The 26,672-nt window shown below is 37.7% G+C and overlaps 1 protein-coding gene across 1 annotated transcript in view; it reads right to left on the reverse strand.

Annotated features, from left to right (window-relative positions):
- The window catches only part of Ttk (TTK protein kinase), a 42,972-nt gene that overhangs the window by 4,106 nt on the left and 12,194 nt on the right, over positions 1 to 26,672 (reverse strand). Inside the window, exons 11-21 of the mRNA XM_028756205.1 lie at positions 23,586 to 23,734; positions 21,082 to 21,218; positions 19,368 to 19,503; positions 16,795 to 16,887; positions 11,714 to 11,871; positions 11,437 to 11,588; positions 10,472 to 10,596; positions 8,643 to 8,723; positions 5,185 to 5,361; positions 4,752 to 4,836; positions 4,131 to 4,228 (exon numbers count right to left, since the gene is read on the reverse strand). Of these exons, the coding sequence (XP_028612038.1) occupies positions 4,131 to 4,228; positions 4,752 to 4,836; positions 5,185 to 5,361; positions 8,643 to 8,723; positions 10,472 to 10,596; positions 11,437 to 11,588; positions 11,714 to 11,871; positions 16,795 to 16,887; positions 19,368 to 19,503; positions 21,082 to 21,218; positions 23,586 to 23,734 (1,391 nt within the window). The remainder of the gene's footprint in view (positions 1 to 4,130; positions 4,229 to 4,751; positions 4,837 to 5,184; positions 5,362 to 8,642; positions 8,724 to 10,471; positions 10,597 to 11,436; positions 11,589 to 11,713; positions 11,872 to 16,794; positions 16,888 to 19,367; positions 19,504 to 21,081; positions 21,219 to 23,585; positions 23,735 to 26,672) is intronic.

Consider the following 26,672-nt stretch of genomic DNA (forward strand, 5'->3'; position numbering starts at 1 on the left):
CCCTAGAACTTCCACCAGAGAACTCCTAAACCTGATAACTTCAGCAAAGTTGCTGAATATAAAATTAACTCAAACAAATCAGTAGCCTTCCTCTGCGTGAAAGATAAAACAGGCTGAAAAAGAAATTAGGGAAATGACATCCTTCACAATAGTTGCAAATAATATAAAATACCTTGGTGTGAATCTAACCAAGCAAGTGAAAGACCTGTATGACAAGAACTTCAAGTCTCTGAAGAAAGAAATTGAAGAAGATCTCAGAAGATGGAAAGGTCTCCCATGCTCATGGATTGGTAGGATTAATATAGTAAAACTGGTCATCTTGCCAAAAACATAGTAAAACTGGTCATCTTGCCAAAAACAATCTACAGATTCAATGCAATCCCCATCAAAATCCCAACTCAATTCTTCACAGAGTTAAAAAGAAATTTTCAAATTTATTTGGAATAACAAAAAACCCAGGATAGCGAAAACTATTCTTAACAATAAAAGAACTTCTGGAGGAATCACAATCCCTGACCTCAAGCTGTTCTACAGAGCAATAGTGATAAGAACTGCATGGTATTGGTACAGAGACAGGCAGGAAGATCAATGGAATAGAACTGAAGACTTAGAAACGAACCCACATCCCTACGGTCACTTGATCTTTGACAAAGGAATTAAAACTGTCCAGTGGAAAATGGACAGCATCTTCAACAAATGGTGCTGGTATAACTGGAGGACAACATGTAGAAGAATGAAAATTGATCTGTTCTTATCTCCTTGTACAAAGCTCAAGTCTAAGTGGATAAAGGACCTCGACAAAAAACCAGATACAATGAAACTAATAGAAGAGAAGGTAGGTAAGAACCTCGAATACTTGGGCACAGGGGAAAATTTTCTGAACCAATGGCTTATGCTCTAATATCAAGAATTGACAAATGGGACATGATTTAAAAAAAAAAAAGCTTCTGTAAGGCAAAGGACACTATCAATAGGACAAAACGACAACCAACAGATTGGGAAAAAATCTTATCAATCCTACATCTGATAGAGGGCTAATATCCAATATATACAAAGAACTCAAGAAATTAGACTCCAGAAAACCAAATAACCCTATTAAAAAATGGGGTATAGAGCTAAACAAAGAATTCTCAATTGAGGAAACTCGAATGGCCGAGAAGCACCTAAAGAAATGTTCAGCATCCTTAGTCGTCAGGGAAATGCAAATCAAAACAACCCTGAGATTCCACCTCACACCAGTCACAATGGCTAAGATTAAAAACTCAGGTGTAGTAGATGCTGGCAAGGATGTGGAGAAAGAGGAACACTCCTCCATTGTTGGTGGGACTGCAAGATGGTACAACCACTTTGGAAATCAGTCTGGCAGTTCCTCAGAAAAGTGGACATAGCATTACCTGAGGACCCAACTATACCACTCCTGGTCATATACCCAGAAGATGCTCTAACATATAACAAGGACATATGCTCCACTATGTCCATAGCAGCCTTATTTATAATAGCCAGAAGCTGGAAAGAACCCAGATGTCCTTCAGCAAAGGAATGGATACAAAAAATGTGATACATTTACACAATGGAGTATTACTCAGCTATTAAAAACAATGAATTTGAGAAATTCTTAGGTAAATGGATGGAACTAGAAAGCATCATCCTGAGTGAGGTAAGCCAATCACAAAAGAACACACATGGTATTCAGTCACTGATTATTGGATATTAGCCCAGAAGCTTGAAATACCCAAGATTCAATTCACAGACCACATGAAGGTCATGAAGAAGAAAGACCAAGTTGGGGTGCTTCAGGTCCTTCTTAGAAGGAGTAACAAAATACTCAAGGGAGCAAATATGGAGACAGAGTGTGGGACAGAAACTGAAGGAGGGGCCTTCTGGAGACCATTCCACCTGGTATCCATCCCATGTGCAGTCACCAAAGGTAGACACTGATGTGGATGTCAGGAAGTACATGCTGACAGGAGCTTGATGTAGCTGTGTCTTTAAAGGTCTGCAAGAATTTGATATATTCAGAGGTGGATGCTCACAGCTAAACATTGAACTGATCAAGGGGTTCCCAATGGAGGAGTTAGAGAGAAGACTGAAGGAGCTGAAAAGGCTGAGGCCCCATGAGGAGAACTACAACACCAGTGAACCCGAGCTCCCAGGGTCTAAACTACCAGCCTGGGAGCACATAGAGAGGAACTCATGGCTCCAGCTATATGTATACGTATATGTATATGTATACGTAAGGGAAGATGGCCCCGTAGGGCATAGGTGGGAGAGAAGATCCTTGGTCTCATGAAGGCTGGATGCCGTGTGTGTGGGAATTTGAGGGTGGGGAGGTGGGAGTGGGGGGGTAGGTGGGGGCACATCCTCATAAAAGCAGGAGGATGGGGGGTGGAATAGGGGCTTCCTGGGTGGGTGGGGAGGGGAAAATGGGGTAAGGGGATAACATCTGAAATGTAAATAAACTATCCAATACAAAAAAAAAGAAAAAATAAAAAAGAAATGCAGTTCAACCTTTCCACAAGAGAATTATAAGATAGTACAATCAGCATATATGTAGACCTTTAAGACCACTGCAAGTCTGCTTACTTTTCCTTAAAATAACTTACTAAAAAATTCCTATATATATCAACTATTCATAAGGAAACAATATACAATCTCAGAAGCTATTTATACTAATGAACAGAAGACATTAAAATTACTTGTAAATAAGTCTAATCATATTCCCTTATCCTTTAGTGTATCTTTGAAGGGATGGTTAGCAGAATTTCTACCTGATAGATGCTCCGGTCCCTTACAGAATGTGCATACTATTTGCATATATATACATACATATATATATTACTGAATATTTTAATTCATACTTAAAATAACTAATACAATGTAAATATGATATGATTGTTTTACTACATTTTTATGGAATAATAACAAGAAAATAGGTATATGTCCAGTACACATAAATTATTATTTATATGTTTTTGATTCGCAGTTGATTTACTCCAGATATGGAATCCATAGATAAAGGGGTGAATGAATTACTAAGAGCTATGTATTAAAAGAGACTGAAGGCTAACTCAATATCTAGCTTATGAAGGTGACAGATATTTTTGCCATCAAATAACAAAATCTCAGCAGTGGGGTGATTAATTCACTTTAATTTTATTTTAGAGAACATTTTGAATAATATACTGTATATAAAATATGGAGACATGAAAATAATGATTATAAAGGCATTTTGTCCAACTTAAACAACTGATTTGTGCAACTTAAAGGTATAAAGCTACTGATTCAGCTCTCAGCACCTGAGGAAAAAAGTCTAAGATCTTATGAATAAAAGTAGCACAGAAAATATATAATAAATTTATCCCAACATAGGCCCATATCAGCAATAAAGATCAGTTGACCCTTATCTAGGGATAGAGCATTGCTAGATCAAACTTCCACAGTTTTATGCTATTATAACTCAAATATCTAATTTGTAATTTCTTGGTAGGTAACCTAGTTGATAAGCAACCATAGGAATTAGAAGTTACAAAGTACTTGATGACAATGAGATCTAAACATCTCTGTGGACCTAAGTGTGGTGTCACATACTTTAGTTCCAGCACTAGAAGGACAGAGGCAGGTGGAGTTCAAGGCAAGCCAAGTCTGCACTCCAAAGTTCCAGCCTAGCTAGGCTGCACAGTGAAACACTGTCTCAAAACAAAACAACCAAGTCTCACATCATATCACAGTGACAGTGGAGACAGAAAGAACCAGGAAGCTGGCCAGTGTGAGATGCACATTGAGAAATATACTAGTTGCTACAGAAGGTATGGCATGTGACAAATATTGTCATTTCCCGATGGCCGTATTAAGAAGTGACTAGAAGAAATGATTTCTAAAGCTGTGCTAAGAATGTTGTCCAGACAGTTTAAAAGATTAATCTTATTTATTCTAGCTGAAAGCCTAAGAACAATCATAACACAAATCAGAAAGGTCGACACTTGTAAAAAACATTCAGTTAAGTAATCGCAGAAATGTACTTTATGAGAGATGTGAGCAGTAGGCCAGTTTTCCTTTTGGCTACATGTTTCTTTAAGGCCCAACTTACTGTATTACATTAAAACAGCTGGAATTAATGGAGATGCACTTACTTTCGCAGTTTTCAAGATGGAGTTAGGAGAATTCAGACCAACAAGTTGACCCAACACATATTTCATCTCATCAGTGGTTTCCCTAGCCAGTTGGCTGCCTATAAAAGAAATATAATGAATAAAATGCTGTATTATTAAGAGTAATATAAATTCATTAACACATTCATAAACACATTCTGGCCAGGTACATGCCTGTAATTCCAGCCCTCAGGAGGCTAAGGTAGGTATTGGTCTGAGTTTGAGGCAAGATCCTGTCTCAAAAAATTAAAACAAACAAATAAAAAAAACCCTAAAACCACATTCTGAAGGTGGGGAAAAGGGATCATGAATCTAAGGTCAGCCTAAGCTGTAATAGTAAGACTCTGTCCCCCAATATATATATATATATATATATATATATAACACTAACTGGCATTCTTGTAATTTATTACAATCTCCTATGTACAATAGGTAACATTAAATAACAAAGAGAGGTAATTAAAAGAGGTAACGTTATTAACTTTATTATTTAGCAAACAGGCTATGAGAGAGCAGCCAATTTAGATTTTGGTTTTCTATAGTTAACACACTATTCATTCATGCTGGTAACCTAGGAAACAGTAACCTTTAAGGAACCAGTACCTGGATGAGGCTGAATTTGGACATACGGATGTGCAAGAAGCTCAGGGATAGATATCCTCTCTTTAGGGTTCCTTACTAAACAGCACTAAAACCAAACAAACAGACAAAACAAAGAGCAAGTTTTTATACATGATGCTGACAAAGGCCTTCCAGATGACATCATACTACAGACTCTACTCCAGACATGCTACTCACACAGCAGTAACAAGTTTTCTCCAAGTCACCTTTTAGAAATTCCCAAGTGCCCATTAAATTAAAAAAAATACTTTTCACAATAAGCAGGCTTTAAAAATAACTTTTATCAGCAAGTCCTTTCACTAGACCAATTATATTCAGGATAGTTAAATAATTCCAAACACCTCAACTACTTCTTTCAAACAGACATGAAATTATGAGACATTATTTTTCTATATCCACATACGGTTAGTGTTACCTTCAGCACGTCTCGAAGATCTTTTTCCGAAATCTCAGGAAATTCAATTTCATAACTAGGGTCAATTATGGCATGTAGTTTAGAGACCTGATTAATGATATGCTGAAATGGTGTTTTCCCATAAGTCATATAGTACAAAATGCACCCCAAGGACCAAACATCACTTCTGGGACTTATCTAAGTAGGAGAAGAAAATTTGCTTTAATTTAATGCAAAGGGTAACATAAAAATATCATATGCCTGTAATCCTAATTATACAATAATAATTAAAACCTCAATGGATATAAAAGTATAAGATTATGCGTATATGACAAAACATCTTTTCCCAATTTTCATTACATTTGATCCCTTTATAGAGAACTTTAAACCCTTGAAAACCTCAAATTATTTTATAGGAAATAAAGTATTAAATTCTTGGTATCTGTGAAAACTCAATACTAAAAAAACAATATAAACTTGAATTTACTTGTTTGTCCCAGAATGATTAAGTTGTAACACCTTTGTATCTGAATTCATAATATGTCTATGTTTTTAAAGGTTGCTTAAATTGTACAAGCCTAATCTCTGGAGTAAAAATTGTAGAACCAGAACCACTTGCCTAGAACACACTAAACCCCAACTCTAAACCCCAAAGCAAAAATAAAATACAGTATATTGTTATGGGTATTAAATGGAATTGGACATAGATAACCAGAGAAAAGAGTTTATTTTTCTTTTCAGATTATTTATTTTTCATTTGTGTGTGTGTGTGTGTGTGTGTGTCTGTCTGTCTGTAGTGGAAAGCCCAGGTTCTTTATTTGTAGGTTATTTATTTTTTATTTGTGTGTGTGTGTGTAAAGCTCAGGTCCTCTGTAGGTTATTTTGTGTGTGTGTGTCTGTGTGTGTGTGTGTGTGTGTGTACCCAAGGGCCCAAGTCCTCTGTAACAGCAGCAAACAGTCTCAGCTGGTGAGCCAGAAGAGTTTCTGAGTATGCACCAATAAAAGAGCATTCATTCTCCTGAGCCCAATACTGTTAAATGTTCACTGGGTTAAAATCACATCAGGAATAATCACAGCAATAGGAAAACAGAGAACGAAAAACAGAAACATATTTTCCACAAAAAGTAAATCTAAACCAACTGTCATAGAAAGTCAGTGAAGAAAAAGTAGGTGTTAGAAAAAGAAACGGACATATTAAAAACCTGACTTATTAATTTTTTTTTTTTAAACAAAAGAACAAACTACTACTCAATGTTAGGAAAAGAGAGCAAAACAAGACCGAAGAGAAAATTATTTGTACCGTGATAAACAATGCTACCAACTAAGAAAAAGAGTAAACTACAAAAAAAAAATAAAGGGAAGAGGATGTATGTGTGCACGGGTGTGCCACATGTGCATGGTTGTCCCGTATGTGTGCACGGGTGTGCCACATGTGCATGGTTGTCCCGAAGAGGGCATTGGATTCCCTGAACTGGATTCACAGGCAGTTGTGAACTATCCAACTTAAGTGCTGGGAACTGAATTTGGGTCCTCTGTAAGAGCAGAACTTGCTCTTGACCACTGAGCCATATCTCGAGCTTCAAGGATAAATTTTTGAAATGTTATTGTATCATTGAAAACTGAGCCGGGCAGTGGTGGCGCACGCCTTTAATCCCAGCACTTGGGAGGCAGAGGCAGGCGGATTTCTGAGTTTGAGGCCAGCCTGGTCTACAGAGTGAGTTCCAGGACAGCCCAGGCTATAAAGAGAAACCCTGTCTCGAAAAAACAAAACAAACAAACAAACAAACAAAAGAGAGAACTGAGCCAAGTGTGGTGGCACACATCTGAGATCCCAGCATTTGGAAAGCTAAGGCAGGGGATAATGAGACTATGTCTCAAAAAATGAGAAGGGGGAAGGAAGGGGGAGGGGAAGAATAGTGAAGGGAAATTTGTTTTTGCACATTAAATCAACTGAGTTGACAACTGAAAAAATTACAACCACTATGTATAATTTAAAACCTTAAAAGTAGAAAAGACAGACATTAAACTGAAATTACAAAACTAAGAAATTAATAGGCATTAAAAATACTACAATAAAACCTGTAAATAATAGCAGAAGACTCAGTAAAAACGTTATCTTACAAAGCAAGGTTGTGTTAAGTAACTCAAGAGTCACTGAAGTCCTGATCCTCTAGCAGGTATGCACTGCACCACCCAGCTACAGGAGTAGTGTTAATCCAAGTTCAAACACTAAAATCAAACACGATTTAATTTATAAGATGGGGGAAAATGTAACCAGGGCACACAAGGGGAGACAGCTCAAGAGGCAAACAGGAGCACCCCAGGTTCAGTCCTGGGCACTGTCAGTGGACTCTATGAAGAAATGCAACAAGTTCAAGGTCAGCCAAGGCTTCAAAGTTAGATCCTGTCAACAGCAACAAAAAACACAGTATACATGAAAACAAATACCTTAACAAACACAAAAATATAAACTGGAAAGCAAAGGGAAATAGAATTTATGAATGAAATAAACATGTTTTTGTTTTTAAGTTCAACAAAACCATGAGAAGTCTAAAGAATACCTAATCAAAAGGCAGCGAATATAAATCAGAGAAGAAAAAAAACAACTAACAATTATGAAAACAGTTTCCTAAGATAAAATATTTGGTAAGGCTTTTATGCACACTGGGCTGGGGAGATGGCTCGGTGGGTAAAGCACTTGCTATAAAATGTGAGGACCTGACTGAATCCTCAGAAACCAACGGAAAAGGCAGACATGGCAACCCAGGAAAAGACAGTTGGAGAAGGCAGAGGAAACCTCAGAAGCCTGGCAAACTCAGCAGCAAACAGCAAAACAAAGACTATTTCCAATAAGACAGGTGGTGAGAACGGATACACCCACAGTTGCCCTGTGCCCTCTGTTATGTGCTATGGCACAAATATGTCCACACTCAGAACATAAATGTGTACACAGACATCATACACATTCAGACATAGACATGGGCATAGACATACAAATTTTATGCAAGCTATTTGAAGAACTACCAGAAACCATAGTTTCTAGGGAAGAAAAGTAAACTTATTCAGCAGTGAGCTGGATGCTGAACTGAAAAATTTCTTTCTCTGTTACTTCTTGTTTTCTTTTAAAATACACATTACTCAACAAGTCTACCTCACAAAGGGGAAAACAGACAAGTTACTCACTGCTTAAGAAGTACGGTTATGTATGACATGAAGGTTGCTGGGACCCAACTCTGTGTGAGCTTTCGAACAGTGCAACAGTGAAAGAAAGATTAGCCAGGGAGCTCGACACATCCCAAAAAGAAAACGAGCCCCTGATAAGGGACATCAAGGAGGCGAGCAGCAATCACTCAGACTAAAATAACAACCACACGCACATAAAATAATTTAAAAAAAAAAAAAGGTAAAAGAATGGTGAAGTGAATCCCATCACAATTCACAGGAGCTCACTGGTACCAGGTAAGCGCTCTTCCCAGTACCTTGGTCTTGATTTTCCCATTTTCTCTTGAAGAAGACATGTCTCTGATTGCCTCTGGGGCCATGTAGTTAACTGTGCCAACCTATTTGCAAATCACAAAGAAATCGATGAGAACAGCTTTCTAGATTTATAACTATATAAATGTCAGATTTCTGGAAACTTGGATAACTAATGATTTAAATGACAGACGTGACAAATTCAAATAACTGCCAACAATATAAGAACGTATATAATATCACATCACAACTCCAATCAAATGAGTGAGCTGAGATTGACCTGACTCCTTTTGGAGCACTGTGCTTTGAAACTGTGTGGGAGAGCTAGTATTAGCTGCCTTTACAACTGTTTAGGCTAATTCTGAACTCTGAGGGATTTGACCATCATTCACTTTCATGGTCATATAAATTCAACATATTCTCCCTTCAATAAACCAAGCAACAAATTAATACATGAGTAAAAGGAACCAGCTAGCTTCATCTCCCAATATTCTTTGGCCCCACATGCAGAACGAGATGGGTTGGAAAAGTAAATCACATGAGAGTTTCTCCAGCTGGGGATGGAAATAGCACAGCAAAATCCTTTAGTTCTAAGATAACAAAATGTCTGCATGCTAAGACCTTGCCATAGGTAACTTTAGGCTTATCTACACACACTGTTCACCTGTACTTTTGAGACAAAAAATAATGAATGACTGTCAAGAAGAATGACTTTAAGTGCATGGTCTCTACTAATTTACTTGCGTCCCTGGACATGTGAGGAGCAGCCGAGATCCACTTTCAGCTCTGCTTTCATCTCACTACTTCAGCCTCATGATATTCACCACTGCAAATCTCACTACAGAACACAACAGGGCTGCAGAGCTTGCTGCACAGTCTGACTCTGGTTCTCAGGGCTCACAGTAGGAGAGAACTGGTTTACCAAAGCTATCCCCTCACCTCCACAATGGCATGCTTGCATCTGGAAACACACACACCCCACACAAATAAGTAAAACATTTCTTTTTTTTAACATAGCTGAGTGGAACGCTTCAGTATTCCCAGTAAAGCTCTCTTAAAACTTTCCCCCAAATTTAAGTAGTAAGAAAAAGAAACAGGACAATGGAAAACATGAAGGTGCAATTCCTCTCTGCTCTGCCTGAACTATGAGAAAATCATTCAAAATTCATAAATATACTTGTGTGATCTTGAACTGGTTTTATAAATCAAATTGACCATGAATTTGACCATGGTTTTTTATAAACGTAGCTTCTCTTCTTAAAAAGACTTCAAATTTTTGGAAGAACACGGTTGGTAAAAATATAATACTGACAAAATATTTAACAGATAAAAAGGAACTAAACCTTGTAGTAACCAGCCATCATTAAAAAAGCCTACCCGAAGCTGGGTGTTGGGGCTCACACCTGCCATCCCACACCTGGGAAGCACAGTCTACCTGAGGTCAGGTGTTGGGGCTGACACCTGCAATCCCACACCTGGGAAGCACAGTCTACCTGAGGTCAGGTGTTGGGGCTCACACCTGCAATCCCACACCTGGGAAGCACAGTCTACCTGAGGTCAGGTGTTAGGGCTCACACCTGCAATCCCACACCTGGGAAGCACAGTCTACCTGAGGTCAGGTGTTAGGGCTGACACCTGCAATCCCACACCTGGGAAGCACAGTCTACCTGAGGCCGGGTGTTGGGGCTGACACTTGCAATCCCACACCTGGGATGCACAGGCAGCAGGGTCAGGAGTTGAAGGCCACAGATTGGAGCAAAGTCAAGAGCATTATAGGTTACGTGAAACCCTGGTTCAAAACACTAAAATACAACTAAGACAGCAAAAGTCCTACCTGAGAATCTTTAACAATGCTTGTTGTGTCTGGCTGCATTTGGTTTGCAATCCCAAAATCAATTAGCTTTAGCATTCCATCAACTATTAGAAAGTTAGCAGGCTTCAGATCACTGTGAACAATGCCTTCAAAATAAAATCCATTATGTTAGATGAAGAAAAACATTCTCTCGACAGAAAAAAAGCATTTCATAATCTCTAAGTCAAGTTTATCCTTTCAATTAGTCAAGACATTAATATTCAGTTATTATACATTCTACACCTTCTTAGCAAATGCTGTGGGCCAGGTACCACTTTATAGCAGTGCAGAGTAAATAAGTACCATCATCATTTTAAGGGTGAGGACATTCAACGCAATTTGAGTTGAAGTAACTGTTCAGGATTAAGGCCTGGCCTGTCAGTGTGTGCTGCACACTGCCATGCTCAGCCCAGTAGAGCACCACAAAGCACTGTCAGACAGTTAAGATCGCAAGGCCTTCCATACTCCCCAAGAATCCTATCCTCTGACTAGTTACTGCTTATAAAAGGAGAAGCAGAGGAAACACATTAGATTGAACATGTCTGTTTTAAAGACAAGTAAAGGCAGAGAAAAGCCCTGGTAGGAACAAGAATGAACCAGGAGCTAATAGTGAAACACAAAAAACAAGAACAGACAAACTCTCACACAAGACACAAAGGAGAACATCCTCTGGAGACTGAAAGAAACACTGACCATCATCCTTCTAATTTTAGGATATCCAAATCCTCAGGACTTGAAGGTAAGAATCACCAGTTAACATCTAGGAGGATAAGGTTACACTGTACATGTGTGGATTTAAGTTTGTGTTCTATATCTGTATATAACCAGTCTTAAGAAATGGGTTTGTGCCTTTACCTTTAAATGAACTTCCAGTTAAGGGTATGTTTCTAAAATGGCACAATTAACAACTATTTTAACTTTACATATATGAAGAGATTTGGAAATACCATGTTGATGGATTGTGTGTACTGCCTCCAACATGTTTTTCCAGTAGCTCTTTCGTTCCCATGGATTGATGGATTTTTTCTTTTTAAGCCAAGTATTAAGGTCAATGTTTCCACATTCCATTACCATGTAGATGTACCGCTCCGTGATTTCACTGCAATTAAAGATGAACAGACACAATAAAACAAATGCCCACATTATATCATTAAGTATACACTCTTTGCCTAAGAATTATGTCAAGAACAAACTTTTATTTTAAAAATAAAAATGAATTCATACTAATCATAGAGGCGGATGATCTTATCACTGTGTTGTTGTAGTTTGTTCAAATAAGCTATCTCATTGCGGTAGCTGTCAATAGTTTGGCTATCGGCATCTTCTAGGTTCACGTATTTGATAGCATTTATCTGTTTCTTCTCATTCAATACCTGAAACACCTACATAGAAAGTAGAGAAAGAGCTTAGGACATGTCTACCTCTGTAAACTGGAACAGTATTTTTTCATTTAACACTAACAGTCTCAGGCTGAGAAAATTCTGAAACATGAACAATTTGAAGTTCTGGACTTATTTTGAGTGTAGAAGTAGAAATACATACATACACACACACACACACACACACACACAAATACATAAATGCAATGATGAAAAGTGTCCATTTCTAGCCCCTATGACAGTGTACATTTAAATAATTCAAAGGTATAAACCCCTAAAGTTTTCTACATCAGTATCTAAGAAAAGCAACTTAAATTTGTTGCTATATTCACAAAATTCTAGGGATGTCTTATCCAGGGAGATAACATCGAGGAAAAGACATTCAAAAATGATAAGGATGACTAAGGCTGTGATTGACAGTTCACTTCTTAGACAATAGTTCCCTGCTTATAATTGTGTCTACTATCAATCAGTTCATTTCTTTGATAGAGAATTTTAAAATTATAGTAATTGTAAGCCATCATTATATTCATTTGTGGGAAGTAGTGTAAGACACATTTTCAGTTAGGTTGGCAGGAGTGATAATGTTCCTTCCTATGAATCAATTTCTAAAAACACCACTAAGGCAAATTAACATTCTGAAAGAGGCCCCACATGAGTTTACAGCTTCTACCACATGAATCACGCAATGCCTATAACATATATTCACTTGTACCCTTTGACACTTCCCTCACTGAACCCTGTTGTCTTCTTTCCAAAAGACATCTTGTCTTTCCTATCACTCTTGTTCAGTCACTCTTACCCCCACCTTCTTCCTTATGCTCATAACTAAACATTTAATAAAGGGAACATGAAAAGGAAAATATTTATTGAAAGATGTGCTCTATGTGGTAATATATACTCCTACTTATTTTGTTTCATTGCTTATGGTTTTGATGTTAGGGATTAAAGCCAGGGCCCAGCACCAAAGCCTATATAGTGTATGTATGTAGCCCAGGCAGATCACCCTGCCTCGGCCTACCAGGTGCAGAATTATATAGATGGGTTTTATAATGTGTGATGCTTTCCTTATTTGCAATAGGTTAATAAAATAGCTAGAAGCAAGTCTAGTTACTGTTAGCTGGCTTAAAGAAGTATAGTAAAACTTCCAAAATAAGCCAATTATCTCTGCTTCATAGCATAAAATAGCCTAATAGCCATGGAGAAAAACTCAGCAAAGGAATAAAGGTCCTATTCAGTTCTAGTCACCAGAGCTAGTTTCACTGAACAGTCAAACATCACATCTTGATATTAAGTACAGGGTGGGGCACAAACAACAAATAAGCTACTCACAGAATGTGGTTAATAGGGAAGCCACAGCTAGGCATGGCTGCATACACCTTTAATCTCAGCACTCAGGAGGGAGGCAGAAGCAGAAGGATCCCCATGAGTTTGAGGCTAGCCTTCAAGAGAGAGAGGAGAGAGAAAAGAAACTACAGTGAAGATAGGAGAACAGAGATTTCTGATGACTAGAAGATGGGATCTGCAGTTTTTGAGTGTGTTGGCCAAGAGGACACTTTAGCAAAGATACCTGAACAGAGATGGGATGGTGATAGTCCTTGTAATCCCAGCATTGGTAGGCTGAGGCAGGGGAACTGCTGCAAATTCAAAGCTAGCTGGGATATAAAGCAAGACACTATGGAAGGGAGGGAGGGAGGGAAGGAAGGAAGAGGGAGAAAAGACAGAAGTACAATGACTGAGTGAGCTTATTACTTACTGTAACAAACCAAATAAGATAATAGCTGCTTCAGACAAAAATGACAACACTAATAAAAAAAAAAAAAAGGATTTTGAAGCTGCTCAGAATGTAATAACAGCAAGTCTTCTCTGACCGCCCAAATGTGTGTATGAGAATAAGAGTAGTCAATAGGTTTTTAGCCAAGTAATTGTAAGAATGAAGTTGCTATTTACTGCAACTGGAGACTAGAGACCATGTGTTTACACATTGTGTCTTAAATACCTGGTTACCAAGAAGATGCTGAGCAGTCAAGTTTGGAAAGTTAGTCTGGAAATCAGAAGGCTGAACTGGAAATACAAGTTAGGAAACTTTAACCATTTAACAGCATTTACTCCACAACACTGGAAGAAAACAGGAAAGGAAGGCTTGATTTAGAGGTCAAATCCTGAGTGCTCAGGCAGTGTATCTGAGGTTCAGGGACACCAGGAAGACTGAAAAAGTCTGAGTGTGAGAGAATAAAGGCAAGTGTGAATGTGTCTATGTGTGAAACCTAGTCAAAGCACAGAACCACATTTAACAAAACTTTGGAAACCTGAACAACCCGGAGGGTAGCTCTGTGGGTTAGCAACACAGGCAGAAGTGACTGGAGTCGGGTCAGAAGCGTGGTTCGTAGATAGCTCTCACAATGCCTTCCTCCTCAGTCAAGGAATAAGAACTGGGCTCAGGTCTCCAAGCAGTCCCAGAAGAAAACAGTTGATAGCTCTACTTTTAAAATGAATTAATGTACAGATAAAAACCTCAAACAAACAATGTGCATGACTAAGGAACTCAATCTAAGACCCCAACAAGACAATCTCCAAAGTGAACAATATGGTAAACTGGAGGAGAAAATGAAGAGCATGGAAGAAAAAAATTACCATGTGAATTGAAACACTGAAAAGAAACCAAACAAAATGCTGGGAACGAATGGTCAATCAAATTAAAAAGTATGCCAAAAAGCATCATTACTAAACAAGATTAGGCAGAAGAACAAATTTTAGAGATGGAAGACAAAGCTAAGACCATACATACATACACTTGACATACATAAAGAAAATACATTTAATGCACACAGGCAATACTCCTAAAAATTCTGGATACATTCAAGAAGCCAAACCCGAGAATTCATAGAGTAGAAAAAAAAAAAGATCTGTGATAAATTGGAAAATAGACAAATAAAATTATAGCAGAAAATGAAATGTCCCAAAGCTGGAGAAAAAAGTAGATATCCAAAGAGAAGAGGGATAGCGAATGTTCCACAACATGTCATAGTCAAGGTTAGTACCATGAAAATGGCCATACCACCAAAATTAATTTACAGATTTAAGATAGCCATCAAAATTCCAAGGACATTCTTCATAGTATTAGGAAAACAATACAAAACAAACAAACAAGCCCTATAGGAATTCGTATGGAATAACAAAGCAATCTTAAGGAAAAAAGAATACATTTGGAGATATTAAAATATTTGAGTTTACATTAGTCAAACTGTAGGCAAATTGATGACGGCCAGGTACTGAGATAAAGACAGACTGACCAAAGGAATAGAAGAGAAGACTAGAAACAAACCAACAAAACCAGCGCCATTTCGTATCTGACAAAGATCTCAAAAGCATGCAGCACAGAGAAAGAACAACCCACCTCACAGATGGCATTGGTGAGTCTTTCTTTCATCCTGTACAAAAGTCAATTTGAAGTGAAACAAAGACCTCAATTTAAAACCTGAAACCCTGAATTTGCTAGAGGGAAGAAGGGATATACTTCAAGAAAGAGGCACAGGCAAGCTCTTTCTGAGTCAAAGCATATGAAATAGCCCCATGAATCAACACATGTAACTATATGAAATTAAAAGGTCTTTGAAGAGCAAAGGAAACTATAAATGGACAACCTATAGAACGAGAGGAAAAATTTTAGCTACCTATACTTCAAAGGGGGACTCATAGTCAGAACTACAGAGAAATGGAAAATAAAATAAGACAAAACTTCTAATTGGCAAACAGGCTAACAAAATAGACAGTTCTCGAAAGAAGAAACAGGGCTGCAGGGCTCAGCACAGAACACTGTTCTTCCAGAGGACTCGGGTTTGATTCCTAGCATGCACATGTTGGTTAACAACTGTCTGTAACCCTAGTTTCAGAGGATCTACCACCCTCTTCTGGCCTCCATAGTTACCCTATACTTGGCAGGCAGAGTCAGACAGGCAGGCAAAAGCTCATTAAGCGTAAAATAAAAGAATAAAGAAAAAAATTACAAAGAAACACAAATGGCCAAAGGCTATTTTTAGGTATACCCCAGGAAATATATAAACTACTCTGAGATACTGCCTCAACCCAGTCAGAAAAGATATTATCAAAAAATTGGACAACAACTGCTGGTGAGGATATGGTGAAAGACGAATCCTTATTCATTGCTGCTGTAAACTGGTACAACCATTATGAAAGTCAGAATGGAGGTTTCCTAAGATGGCCCAGCTATATCATTCATAGGCAAATACCCAAAGGACTCATCCCACAACACAGACATGTGGACACCCACATTTATTACCATTCTATTCACAACAAGAAATGAAAACAGCCTAAATGTTCCTCAACAGATGAATGGACAATGAAAAATATGTATCTATAATGTGATTCCATTCAGCTATAGAGAAAAATGAAATCTGTAGGGAAAAGGACGGAAATGGAAGGCCATAATGGTATCTAATATCTAATATCATGCACACTAAAAATAAAAAATATCTTTAAAAATAATCACTCAAAAAATTTAGAAAATAATCTAATTCCAAAAGTTCATGTTAGTAGAACATTTTTAAAATGGAAAACCTTGAATAAAACAAGGTCACTTACTGAATTCTTACTGAATGACCTTAAGCACACCTAAGATCATACTATGTCCTCAATTTACTTTTTCAGTCTCTTTGTGATAATACAGTGGTTACTGGGCACTGCAAACACATGTTAACATGACACAGAAGGAATCTGAAATCAAGGACACATGAGGAAAAGAGTGAGGCTGAGATTCAGTAGTTGGTCTAAAGAAAGTTGGTTATTTTAGGAGAAGGAGGGGAGGATATGAGGCAGCTTTTCTAGCTCCAGGGCAACATGGGCTTCTAGAGAGAAAAAGAGCCCTCATACTTTAACAGACAGGATGTTTATTCATTTGATACTTACCTTACTTGAACCTCCACTGCCTATCTGTTTTAATATAGAATAAATTCTTCCATTAACTGAAATGCATTCATTCATTGATGACGATCCTGAAATCTAAGCAATTAAGATATATAAATGTAAGTTCAAAGAACATGTCTAACAAACTAGTTTGCATTAGGTATAGTGAAATGCTCCCAATTTTGGCCAGCTGGGCTACAAAAGACTCTCAAAAAAAAAAAAATCTAAAACAACAACAAAAACATAAAAGAGGAATACAAGAAATATGTTAATTAAATTCAGACGCAAACTTCTAAAAGTCTCCTCTTGAACCGATTTCTACTTAATCTGAGTAGAAAAATCAAGAATGTCACTTAATCCGGTGGACAAACTCATGAGCTATCCATTTCATCTGTCTTTCCTATTTCTCCTCCTTGCATCTCTTTACTTCACATACATGTCCGCAGTCATTTCTTTATCCCCACCCCATTAAACATTATATAAAAGCAATGTGCCAAGGCACAGTGAGCTCTGGTCATTAGACAATGCACATTTCATCAACGCCTGTCCCTCTCTTCTGCCCTGAGTGAAGCTCACTGTCCCCAGCAATCTATCAGCTGGTGAGTATCAGTTGTCCTTTCCTTCCTTCTTACTAACTGGATGGTCTCACCTGTGTTTATAGATTTTAAAAAGAAATGGCGTGCTAAAAGTCCTTATTTTCATATAGTAAAGCTGAAATTAAGAGGTTTTGATTATTCAGTTAACCAAATTCAATCAATCAAAGTCTGAATAAACTTCACTTTAACTGAGTCATGTTTTAAATCCAAAATGACAGACTCTTTTATGTAATCTTCTATAGAAACAGACAGATGAATTCTAATGTCCTTATTCTTGGGACATGACTTAAGTTAGAGTTGTCTCCCATGTGTTCTCTTTGTCCCTCCTTAAACAGCATTCCTTGGGGAATAATCCCTTTGTCATCCTTATCCCTGCTGTGAACACTTTTCAGAATACAGTAACACCAGCGAATTCTACTTCAATACCAGTGTGACATTAATTCCCTCCGCAAGATTCATCCCTATCCACCTCCTCATTAGGGCCTTCCAAATTACTAATTAACTAGACCATGTACTCTGCTTCTCTGTCCCACACAAAACTTCCAAAAGCTCAGTGAAACCCTGAGTATTGCTTTCTTTTCCCTAGTTTTAGGCCACACCTGACTCCTTTTCAAGTCTCTCTTGACAGTGGCCTCTTCTAGAGCATTTTCAAGCCCCTTTTCCAGTCACATCTAGATTTTAACCAGAACAGGACCTATTAGCACTAAAAGGCCAATAAACAGATCTTGAATCAACATTACTCTCTCTCTTTGGAGAAAGGGTTTTTCTATTTAATTCTGGATACCCTGAAACCCCCTATGAGAACCAGGCTGGCCTCAAACTCACAGGAATCCTCCTTCCTCTGTCTCCTGAGGGCTGTGTGCCACCATGCCAGGCTTTTTCCTTTCACTTTGTAACTTCTTATATAATTTCCAGCCTGCAGACACCATCAAATCTTTCCATAGCTAGTATTATATAAGCTATTGTCAGATAATCTTTTGTTTATCTTTTTATATAATGGCAAAATAAACATAATCCAAACTTTGCTTTTTTAACCATTTTTAAGCACAGTTCTGTAGTATTAGGTACACTGGTCACTGTGGAAATGTCACCACTGTCCATCTTCAGAATGTTTTGTCATCAAATAATGATACTCTATACCATTTCCCAGTAACAACTCCCCAGTTCCTCCCTCCCAGGTATGTAACTACTCTTCCAGTTTTTGTCAATTATTTTTAATAAACTGGTCTTAACAGGTGATCACTCTTTTGGCTAGTTCATTTAAATAACGACAGCAGTTAACATTTATCAACTTTTAAGTGTCAGGTCATACTCTACTTTTAAGAGTTACACATATAATAATTACCATAACCTTCACAATGATTCTAGCAGGAGGTAGTGTCATTTCTCCATTTAAGCATGATGAAATGGGTACAAAGAGTTCTTGTAACTTGCCAAAGATCACACAGCTGGTGAAGAGTGAAGCCAAGAATCATGTCCATGCGGTCTTCCCACCAGACCCATGTTCACACTGTGCTCAAGAGTATTTTACAGTAATTTCAGTCAGTTAGTACCTAGGTTTTTGTCAAATGGTAACTCACATGTCATCAAAATCTTTGTTAGTTTACAACAATTATAATACCTTGTAAGTTCCTCTTATAAGGAACTCCTAACCTATCCCTTATAGAATAAGGAGTTCCTATTCTCACCATCCAGAAGATTCACTTTTCCAAAAAAAAATTAGATATTAACAAGGAAATGAAGCTGCTCACAAGTAGAAAGTAAGCTCCACTGTAAGAGGAGGTTTACTGAACTAATTCAAACGGGATTCATGAGCCTACTCACAGACAGCATGTGGGAGACACACTCTCATCAAAATGTCAAAAACTTCCCTAAGGGACAGGTTCTGAAGACCTTCCCTGACAATCTGATACTATGAAAACAAGATCTATGAAGCTGACTGCACCTTAAATATGCCACCATAAAGCACATGCATCGAACCTGTAAGTTTTGAAGAGGAGTGCTGAGCCCTTGCTGCTGCTGCTGCTGCTGCTGCTGGAGTCGGGCAAGCTGGCTGTAAGGGGTTGATGACGGACAGGCAGATGGAAAGTCAGTCTTTATAACTGGAGTCTTAAAACTAGAAAAGATTTTTATTTGCTTTAATACAACATATTTAAAAATTAAAAGGAAATAGGTCACATAAACCTAAATTTTCCCACATTAGTTTTTCTGATATTTATGTGTTTGACTTATACCATAACCAGGTGGCTAATTTGGGAAAAATTGTTGTGAGATCAATTTTTTAATCTCCTAATGGAATTAAAAATATGGAGTAAGGGGAATTTTATAACAGTTTAGCCAAAACTAAGGTCAGCTTGTAACTGACCACAGACTTTTACAGTTGTTTTTAGACAATGATGCTCTATGGCCGTCTGCTAGAAGTAACTAGGAGCCACGATGTCAGCAGAGGAACCTGGTCTTCCTGTTTATGTCTGTTCAGCACACAGCCATACTTTGCTTCCTTTGATTGCTAATGGATCTTCAATACTGGTAGCAGTAGTTGGCAAACCACAACAATAACAGCAACAACGAAAACTTTAAAAACAGTAAATAATCTGGAGCTAGAAAGATAGCTCAGTGGGCAAGAGCACCTATGTGCAAGCATAAAGACCTGAGTCAGAATCCCCAACACCCATGTATAACGTTGGCACAGCTATGTGTAGGCCTGTAACCTGTTGGGGTCAGAGGCGCAAGCACTACTACAGCTTGCTAGCTCCCAAGTCTAGCTCCAGATTCTAGGAGAGATTCTGTTCAAAAGGAATAAGGTGGAGGGAGAATGGCAGACCCTTCTGTTCTGCAGGCACATCCATCTGCATATGTACATGAGCATACAGAACACACACATAAATGTCTTAAGAAATGCATTATTAATTTAGCTAGCAATCATTCTTTGAAATAACATGTAATAAGATGATGAAATAATAACATTGCATTAAATAGATAAGACACTCCTTATAAATAGGATAGTTCTAATTAGGGTAAAAAATGACATTCTGAAAATAAAAGGCCAAAAGCATCATGGAATTATATTATTCCTTAAAACATTAAAAATATAGCCAATGGTTGAAGGTTATTATATATTCTTTTCTTTGAAATGTCATTTTCTTTTGCAATATCTTTTATGTTTCCTTTTTATCAGCACTGATCATACAATTTCTTCACACGCCTCTCATTCCTGTCCTTAGTCCTGTATCTTTGAATACTTTCCAAACTATGTGAATTATACATCTGACCTCACTCAGGGGCCATCCCATTCCAATTACCACTGTATATGTGGAAATAGCTATCTATCCTGTTCCATTCTAAGAATGCTAAATTTCCTTTAAATGTTTCTCAGTCAGAGAAGCATACATGTTCACAAGGAAAAGACACAGACTGCATACTTAGATTCCCAAGTTGTAAGAGTACATGACCAAGAGCACTTTTATAACAGTCCTTAAAAACAGAATAATTATACATGAAGACAATATATATGGAATCATAATTTGCTTTCCTCTTTGGATTTTACAGATGCCAAACAATTGATGCTGAGAAAGAAAGTAATTTCCAAGTCTTTAAATAAGAGAGAAGGTTCAGCCCAATACAGTTTGGTCTGAAAGCTAATCTTATTTCTATTTTCACCTTGAATTCTGAGCTCAGTGCAAAAGGTAATTACCATTTCATGTAATCATCCATGGTACTGCTACTAGGTGTCTCACAGACGGACTTTGGATCAAGCCATTTAGGAACTGGTATCGGTGGTGACTGCTTTGAAACAGAAAAGGCAAGTTGTTCAGCAGTGGTACACTTCTGCTAAAAGAAAATTTAAAATTCCATGACTTAGAGAATTAGACAGTAACAGTTTAACAAATACAACTTTTGAAATAATAAAAATAAGCATGTGCCAGGCAGTGGTGGCGCACGCCTTTAATCCCAGCACTTGGGAGGCAGAGGCAGGCGGATTTCTGAGTTCGAGGCCAGTTTGCTCTACAAAGTAAGTTCCAGGACAGCCAGGACTACACAGAGAAACCCTGTCTCGAAAAACCAAAAAAATAAAATAAAATAAAATAAAATAAAAGAAAAGAAAAGAAAAGAAAAGAAAAGAAAAGAAAAGCTGTCTTAGTTTTGGTTTCCATTACTGTGAAGAGGCACCATGACTTTTATAAAGGACATTTAACTGGGGTTGACTACAGTTTCAGAGGTTGAGTCCATTATCATCATGGTGGGAAGTGTGGTATCATGCAGGCAGACTTGGTATTAGAGGAGTCAAGAGTTCTACATCTTGATCTGAAAACAGCAAGGAGATTCACTCTGCAGGCAGCTGCAGGAAGGTCTCTTCCACATTGAGCATAGGACTTCAAAGCTCACCCTAACAGTGACACACTTCCTCCAATAAAGCCACACCTACTCCAACCAAGTCACCCCTCCTAAGAGTAGCATGGGCCAAGCATATTTAAATCACCACAAAAGCAGACTAAAACTGTGTGTTTGTGTATGCGCACACAGGTGTTCATTTACATGTGTACATGTATAGGTGGAGCCCAGAGGTCAACCTAGAGTATTGTGTTTTGAGAAAGTCTCTGTTGGACCTGAGGATCATAGATTATGTTAGGTTGGGCTGGCAGACCAGTGAGCCCTACGGATCCACCATTCTCCATCTCCCTGGTGTTGGTTAAGATTACAAGCACATGCCACTACCCTTGGCTTTTTACATTGATGCTCATTATCAAACTCAGGTCTTCATGCTTGCACAGCATTTTACTAAGCTATCTCCCCCAGCCCAACTTTTAGTCAAATTTTAGTACAGTTCTTTTATTCCAAACTTAATGCTAACAAGCTCTACTCAAACTGTCCCCAGACTGAAGTGCATCTCTATAGATAGTAAGTACATTGCAAAGTTCCTGAACTTTAATAAAAATTTAACACATAATGGTTCTGATACAAGGAAGATGCTGGGTCTTGCTTTGTTAAATACATCTGAGGACCTGAGTTTGATCTGCCTGCCACCACCTCCCAAGTGCTAGGATTAAAGGTGTGCACCATTATGTCTGGTCCAGAGTATTTTTAAGGACTAATGTGGAGTCACCAGGATTTTCAGATATGACAGCAGTGAGTAAAGATGTGATGGCGCACTGAGAAGGCAGAGGCCTCAGAAAGTAGGCCTTTGTAAGAAGTGAGGAAGAAGCAGCTTAGCAAAGAAATGGGGAACTCATGGCTCTAAAGTAAGATGTGTGACAAAATGAACTCCCTTTAAGCAGGCTGCTCAGTCAGCAGGGTCACAAGAAACTGGCTATTTTTCCTTGCTGTTTTTAAGAATGACTTTCAAGTTTTCAATGTATATAACTCAATTTAGAATATTTTCATCCTCAAGCAAAAAAAAAACCATACCTGAAATTTGCTCCTTGTTTCTAATAGTACGTACTTCTGCCAACTATGAACATAATTTCCATTTCTATGGTTTTGCCTATTTGGAACATCTCACATTAGCTCATAGAACCAATGGCTTCCTGTGATACAGTTCTTTCACTTAGCAATTATAAGGTTCATTTAAGGTTGGAGTGTGTACCAACATTTCAATGATTTATTAATAATACTTCATTATAAAGATGTACCACATGATATAGATATTACTTTTGCACAATTATGAACATTCTACTATGAATAATATTCCTCTCCAAACTCTTTTTGTGGATATATGTATCCAGTTCTCTTAACTGTAAATCTATGGTAGAGCTAGAGAAAGAGCTCAGGGTTAAAAACTGTATTACTCTTGCAGATGATCTGAGTTGGATGTCCATCACCCATCCTGGGCAGCTCTCGACCACTTGTAACTCTAGCTCTAGGAAATCCAATGCCTCTGGCCCCCCTGGGCACCTGCATTCACAGGCACATACCCACACACATTAAAAAAAAAAAAAAAGACAAAAAAACCCAAAACTACAATAGTCTATTAGTACTGATGAAAATAGAATGTATCCTAACATGTGCTCTTAGCATCCTACAGGTGCTACTGATCACAGTATTCTGGGGGAAAAAAAAGAAATCTTGTAAATAAACTATTGCACTGAATATAGCCTCTCATTGCCTCAGCACTTCAAAATGAAATACCCAACATACCCATCAAATCTGAGACACATGTTACCAAAGACAGTAATGTAGTTTAAGTGAACAGAACATCACCTCTTTATCAGCCTTTGGGGTTACTTCTGGAACATGCCACTGGTGTGCAAATGCAGCAGAGTTCTGGATCACACACTCAGGATTTCTGGCAGACTGCCACTGCTTGTGCCTTCTTTCTGGAATCTCTGGTTCTTGACGAACTTTAGTTTCTGAAATTTTGTAATCAGTGAAAATTAGTATTTGATAATAATAATTAAGAACAGGTGTGGTGGCATCCACCTGCAGGCTCAGCGGTAAGAGAGGATCACTGGAACCAGGGAATCTGAAACCAGCTTGGGCAGTACAGCAAGACCCCACATCAAAACAAAATAAACCTCAAGTAAACAAGTAAGATTGAGCAATAGGAATGTCATATGCTTCATTTTTCCTCTGAAAATAACAGAAATTATTAAAAAGTGGAGGAAGGAAGGAGTCAGGCTTACAAACTGCAAAATACTACCTTCCCTAAATAGCTTTAAAAGTTTCACCAGAGAACATTCTAGACTTAAGTGCTTCGGGTTTTTATAAACAAAAAATATTAACTGATAAAAGACCTAAGAAATTACATCTAAATATAATTCATCCCTAAATGCCGTTTGCTAAACACCTGAAAAATCAGTATAGGCTGCTGTAATTAAAATATATATATACTCATATATATGAATGAGTAGCTCAGCAACAAAAGGCCATTTCATAAAATTCAGTGCTCAACCAACCACACAGGTATATACGAAAATATCAATAATCTAGGCTAAAAAGAGACGTTACAGAATCAGATAAAAAAAAAAAAAAGCAATAGAAACCTATGGCAGCTATCATTCCAAGAGTTAGGAAGTTCGCCTCCCATCACTCTTAGAAATCCTAACCTGACCTCTTAGAAGCTGGATAATAACAAAATGAAAAGGATTCTAAAGAAAAAGGACATACGATTTCCAAACATGATTGTGGACCTACCAACACTCACAAATTGGGCATTGTAGAACATGCCTGTATAATTCCAACCCTTAACAGGCTGAGGCAGGAGAACTATGAATATGAAGACAGCTGGGCAGCCTACAATAAGACCTGTCTCCAAAAAGAATAAATAAAGCCATCATCATACACACAAAATAGCCCTAAAGAATAAAGAAATTATTAGAACTGTTCAGTGAATTTATCAATGTCAATATATCTAAGTAAAAAAGCAAATCAAATTTATATACTAGCAATAAAGTTGAACACAAAAATTTTGTACAGCAAAGGGAACCCTTTATTATCACAACAACAAAAATAACAGCTATCATTGACTAAATCTACCGTAACATACACCAAAGCTCTAGAGAACAGGGTTCTTGGTTTAGTAAGTGACTAAACACATGCCAAGGCTGAAAGGCTGAAGATGACAATTTGTCTCAGATGTCTTGATAGGCTCAATTGCCTCTCAAATTTCAATTTTCCAAAGAATGAACACTGATACATAGAACCTAGCATTTTTATAGAAATTCAAAATCTTGACACTTTATTCTATCATATATATTTATGTTCATATCAAGTTCAAGCAAAATTGAACCTAAAGATGAAAGATAAAATGATTCCCTACAATCTGTAAATATGTTTAGGACACTCCCATAAACCTTGTTTAAAGTAACAGAAAGTAAAAAGGCAAAGACTAGGAAGTCAGAATGCACCGAAATTCAGAATTCTATTCATCAAATTAGCTGTATTACAGGAATATTTATTTGATAAAGGTGATTTTTCCTAGTCGTATCAAAAGATGACTAGAAAACATGAAATACAGTTTCCAAAAATACCAAGATTAGGAATCTGTTCCCAATCAATATCAAGACTATTATTATCAATAAAAGACTATTCTACAAAATGAAATACTACTTTCATTTTCAGAACAGAGGCTTTCCCAGGCAGTGGGCTTCCAGGATTAAAAACACGAAAGCACTGGGCAAACGCCAGAGCTAGCCTTACTTGGCTTCAGAGTCTCTCCTCAGGCGAGCATTGGCATACTCAAAATCACTGGATAAAAACCCCAATCCTCCCCTGAAAGCAGCTGCTTACTTTGAGGTCTAAAGCCACATGTGAGAAGTGTAGCATGTCACTCATGTCACTTCGCACTGCTACAGCAGTGGCCTTCCAGCCCCTCTTCTCTGATCTATCTTCCCTGTTTATCATTTATTCTGTAGCCTATGCTAGTCTCTCCAGCTGAGGGCTACCACTAGGAGCCCTCACTTAAATGCTAATGGATTTTCAAATTTCTTTTCTTTCAATTATTTTTCCGTACTTTCCTTAATCCAATGAGGTTCCTAAAAATTTCCCTCTCCAAAATTCTCAGAGTATTTTGCTTGCATCTCTCCTAACAATCTCCACATTTTAGCCTACATTAGGTATTACCTAATCTATGTACATCTCATAACTGTTTTGCAATTTTGGGACCTTGTTTCTAAAATTACTGGGTCTCTAGAAATTTATTATAGTACCTAGATAGCGGAAAACCTAAGTTTGATTTAAAATAAAAATGTAGACTGTAGATTGTGATATAGGAATTACTTTTTTGTTCTTTGGTGACAATAGCTGTCAAATCAACTAAAAATAACTCAGTTCCATTTATTGTCCCTCCTCTTTTTATGTGTCCTTTAAGAAAATGGCTTCCTCTCCTATAGGAGTCAATACTTTTCCGCATTCTATAAAAAAAATCAAAATGGAAAATAAAGGAAGAAAAATTTTAAATCATAATTAGGTCATTATCTGTTGTCTTAAGCTATGTGGATTTGTGTATGATTTGTGTGCACATTTGTGTGTGTGAGCACAAGAAGTCAGACAAAACACTCAGGTACCAGTTCTTGTTTCCATTTTGTTCTAGATAGAGTTTCTTGTTACATGCTGTGTACATCAGAAGAGAGGGCTTGTGAGCTTCTGGGGATTCTCCTGTCCCTGCCATCTTACCATAGAAGTGTTGGGGCTATAGACCTGACTACCGAGTTCAGCTTTATGTGGTAGATTTGAATTGGGGTCCTCATGAATGCATGGCAAGCACTTTACCCACAGAGTCATCTCAATGGGTATGCCCGTGTGTGTGTGTGTGTGTGTGTGTGTGTGTGTGTGTGTGTGTGTGTGTGT

This window comes from Grammomys surdaster, unplaced genomic scaffold (genome assembly GCF_004785775.1).
Source record: "Grammomys surdaster isolate TR1022 unplaced genomic scaffold, NIH_TR_1.0 126113, whole genome shotgun sequence".
Classification (NCBI taxonomy): Eukaryota; Metazoa; Chordata; class Mammalia; order Rodentia; family Muridae; genus Grammomys; species Grammomys surdaster.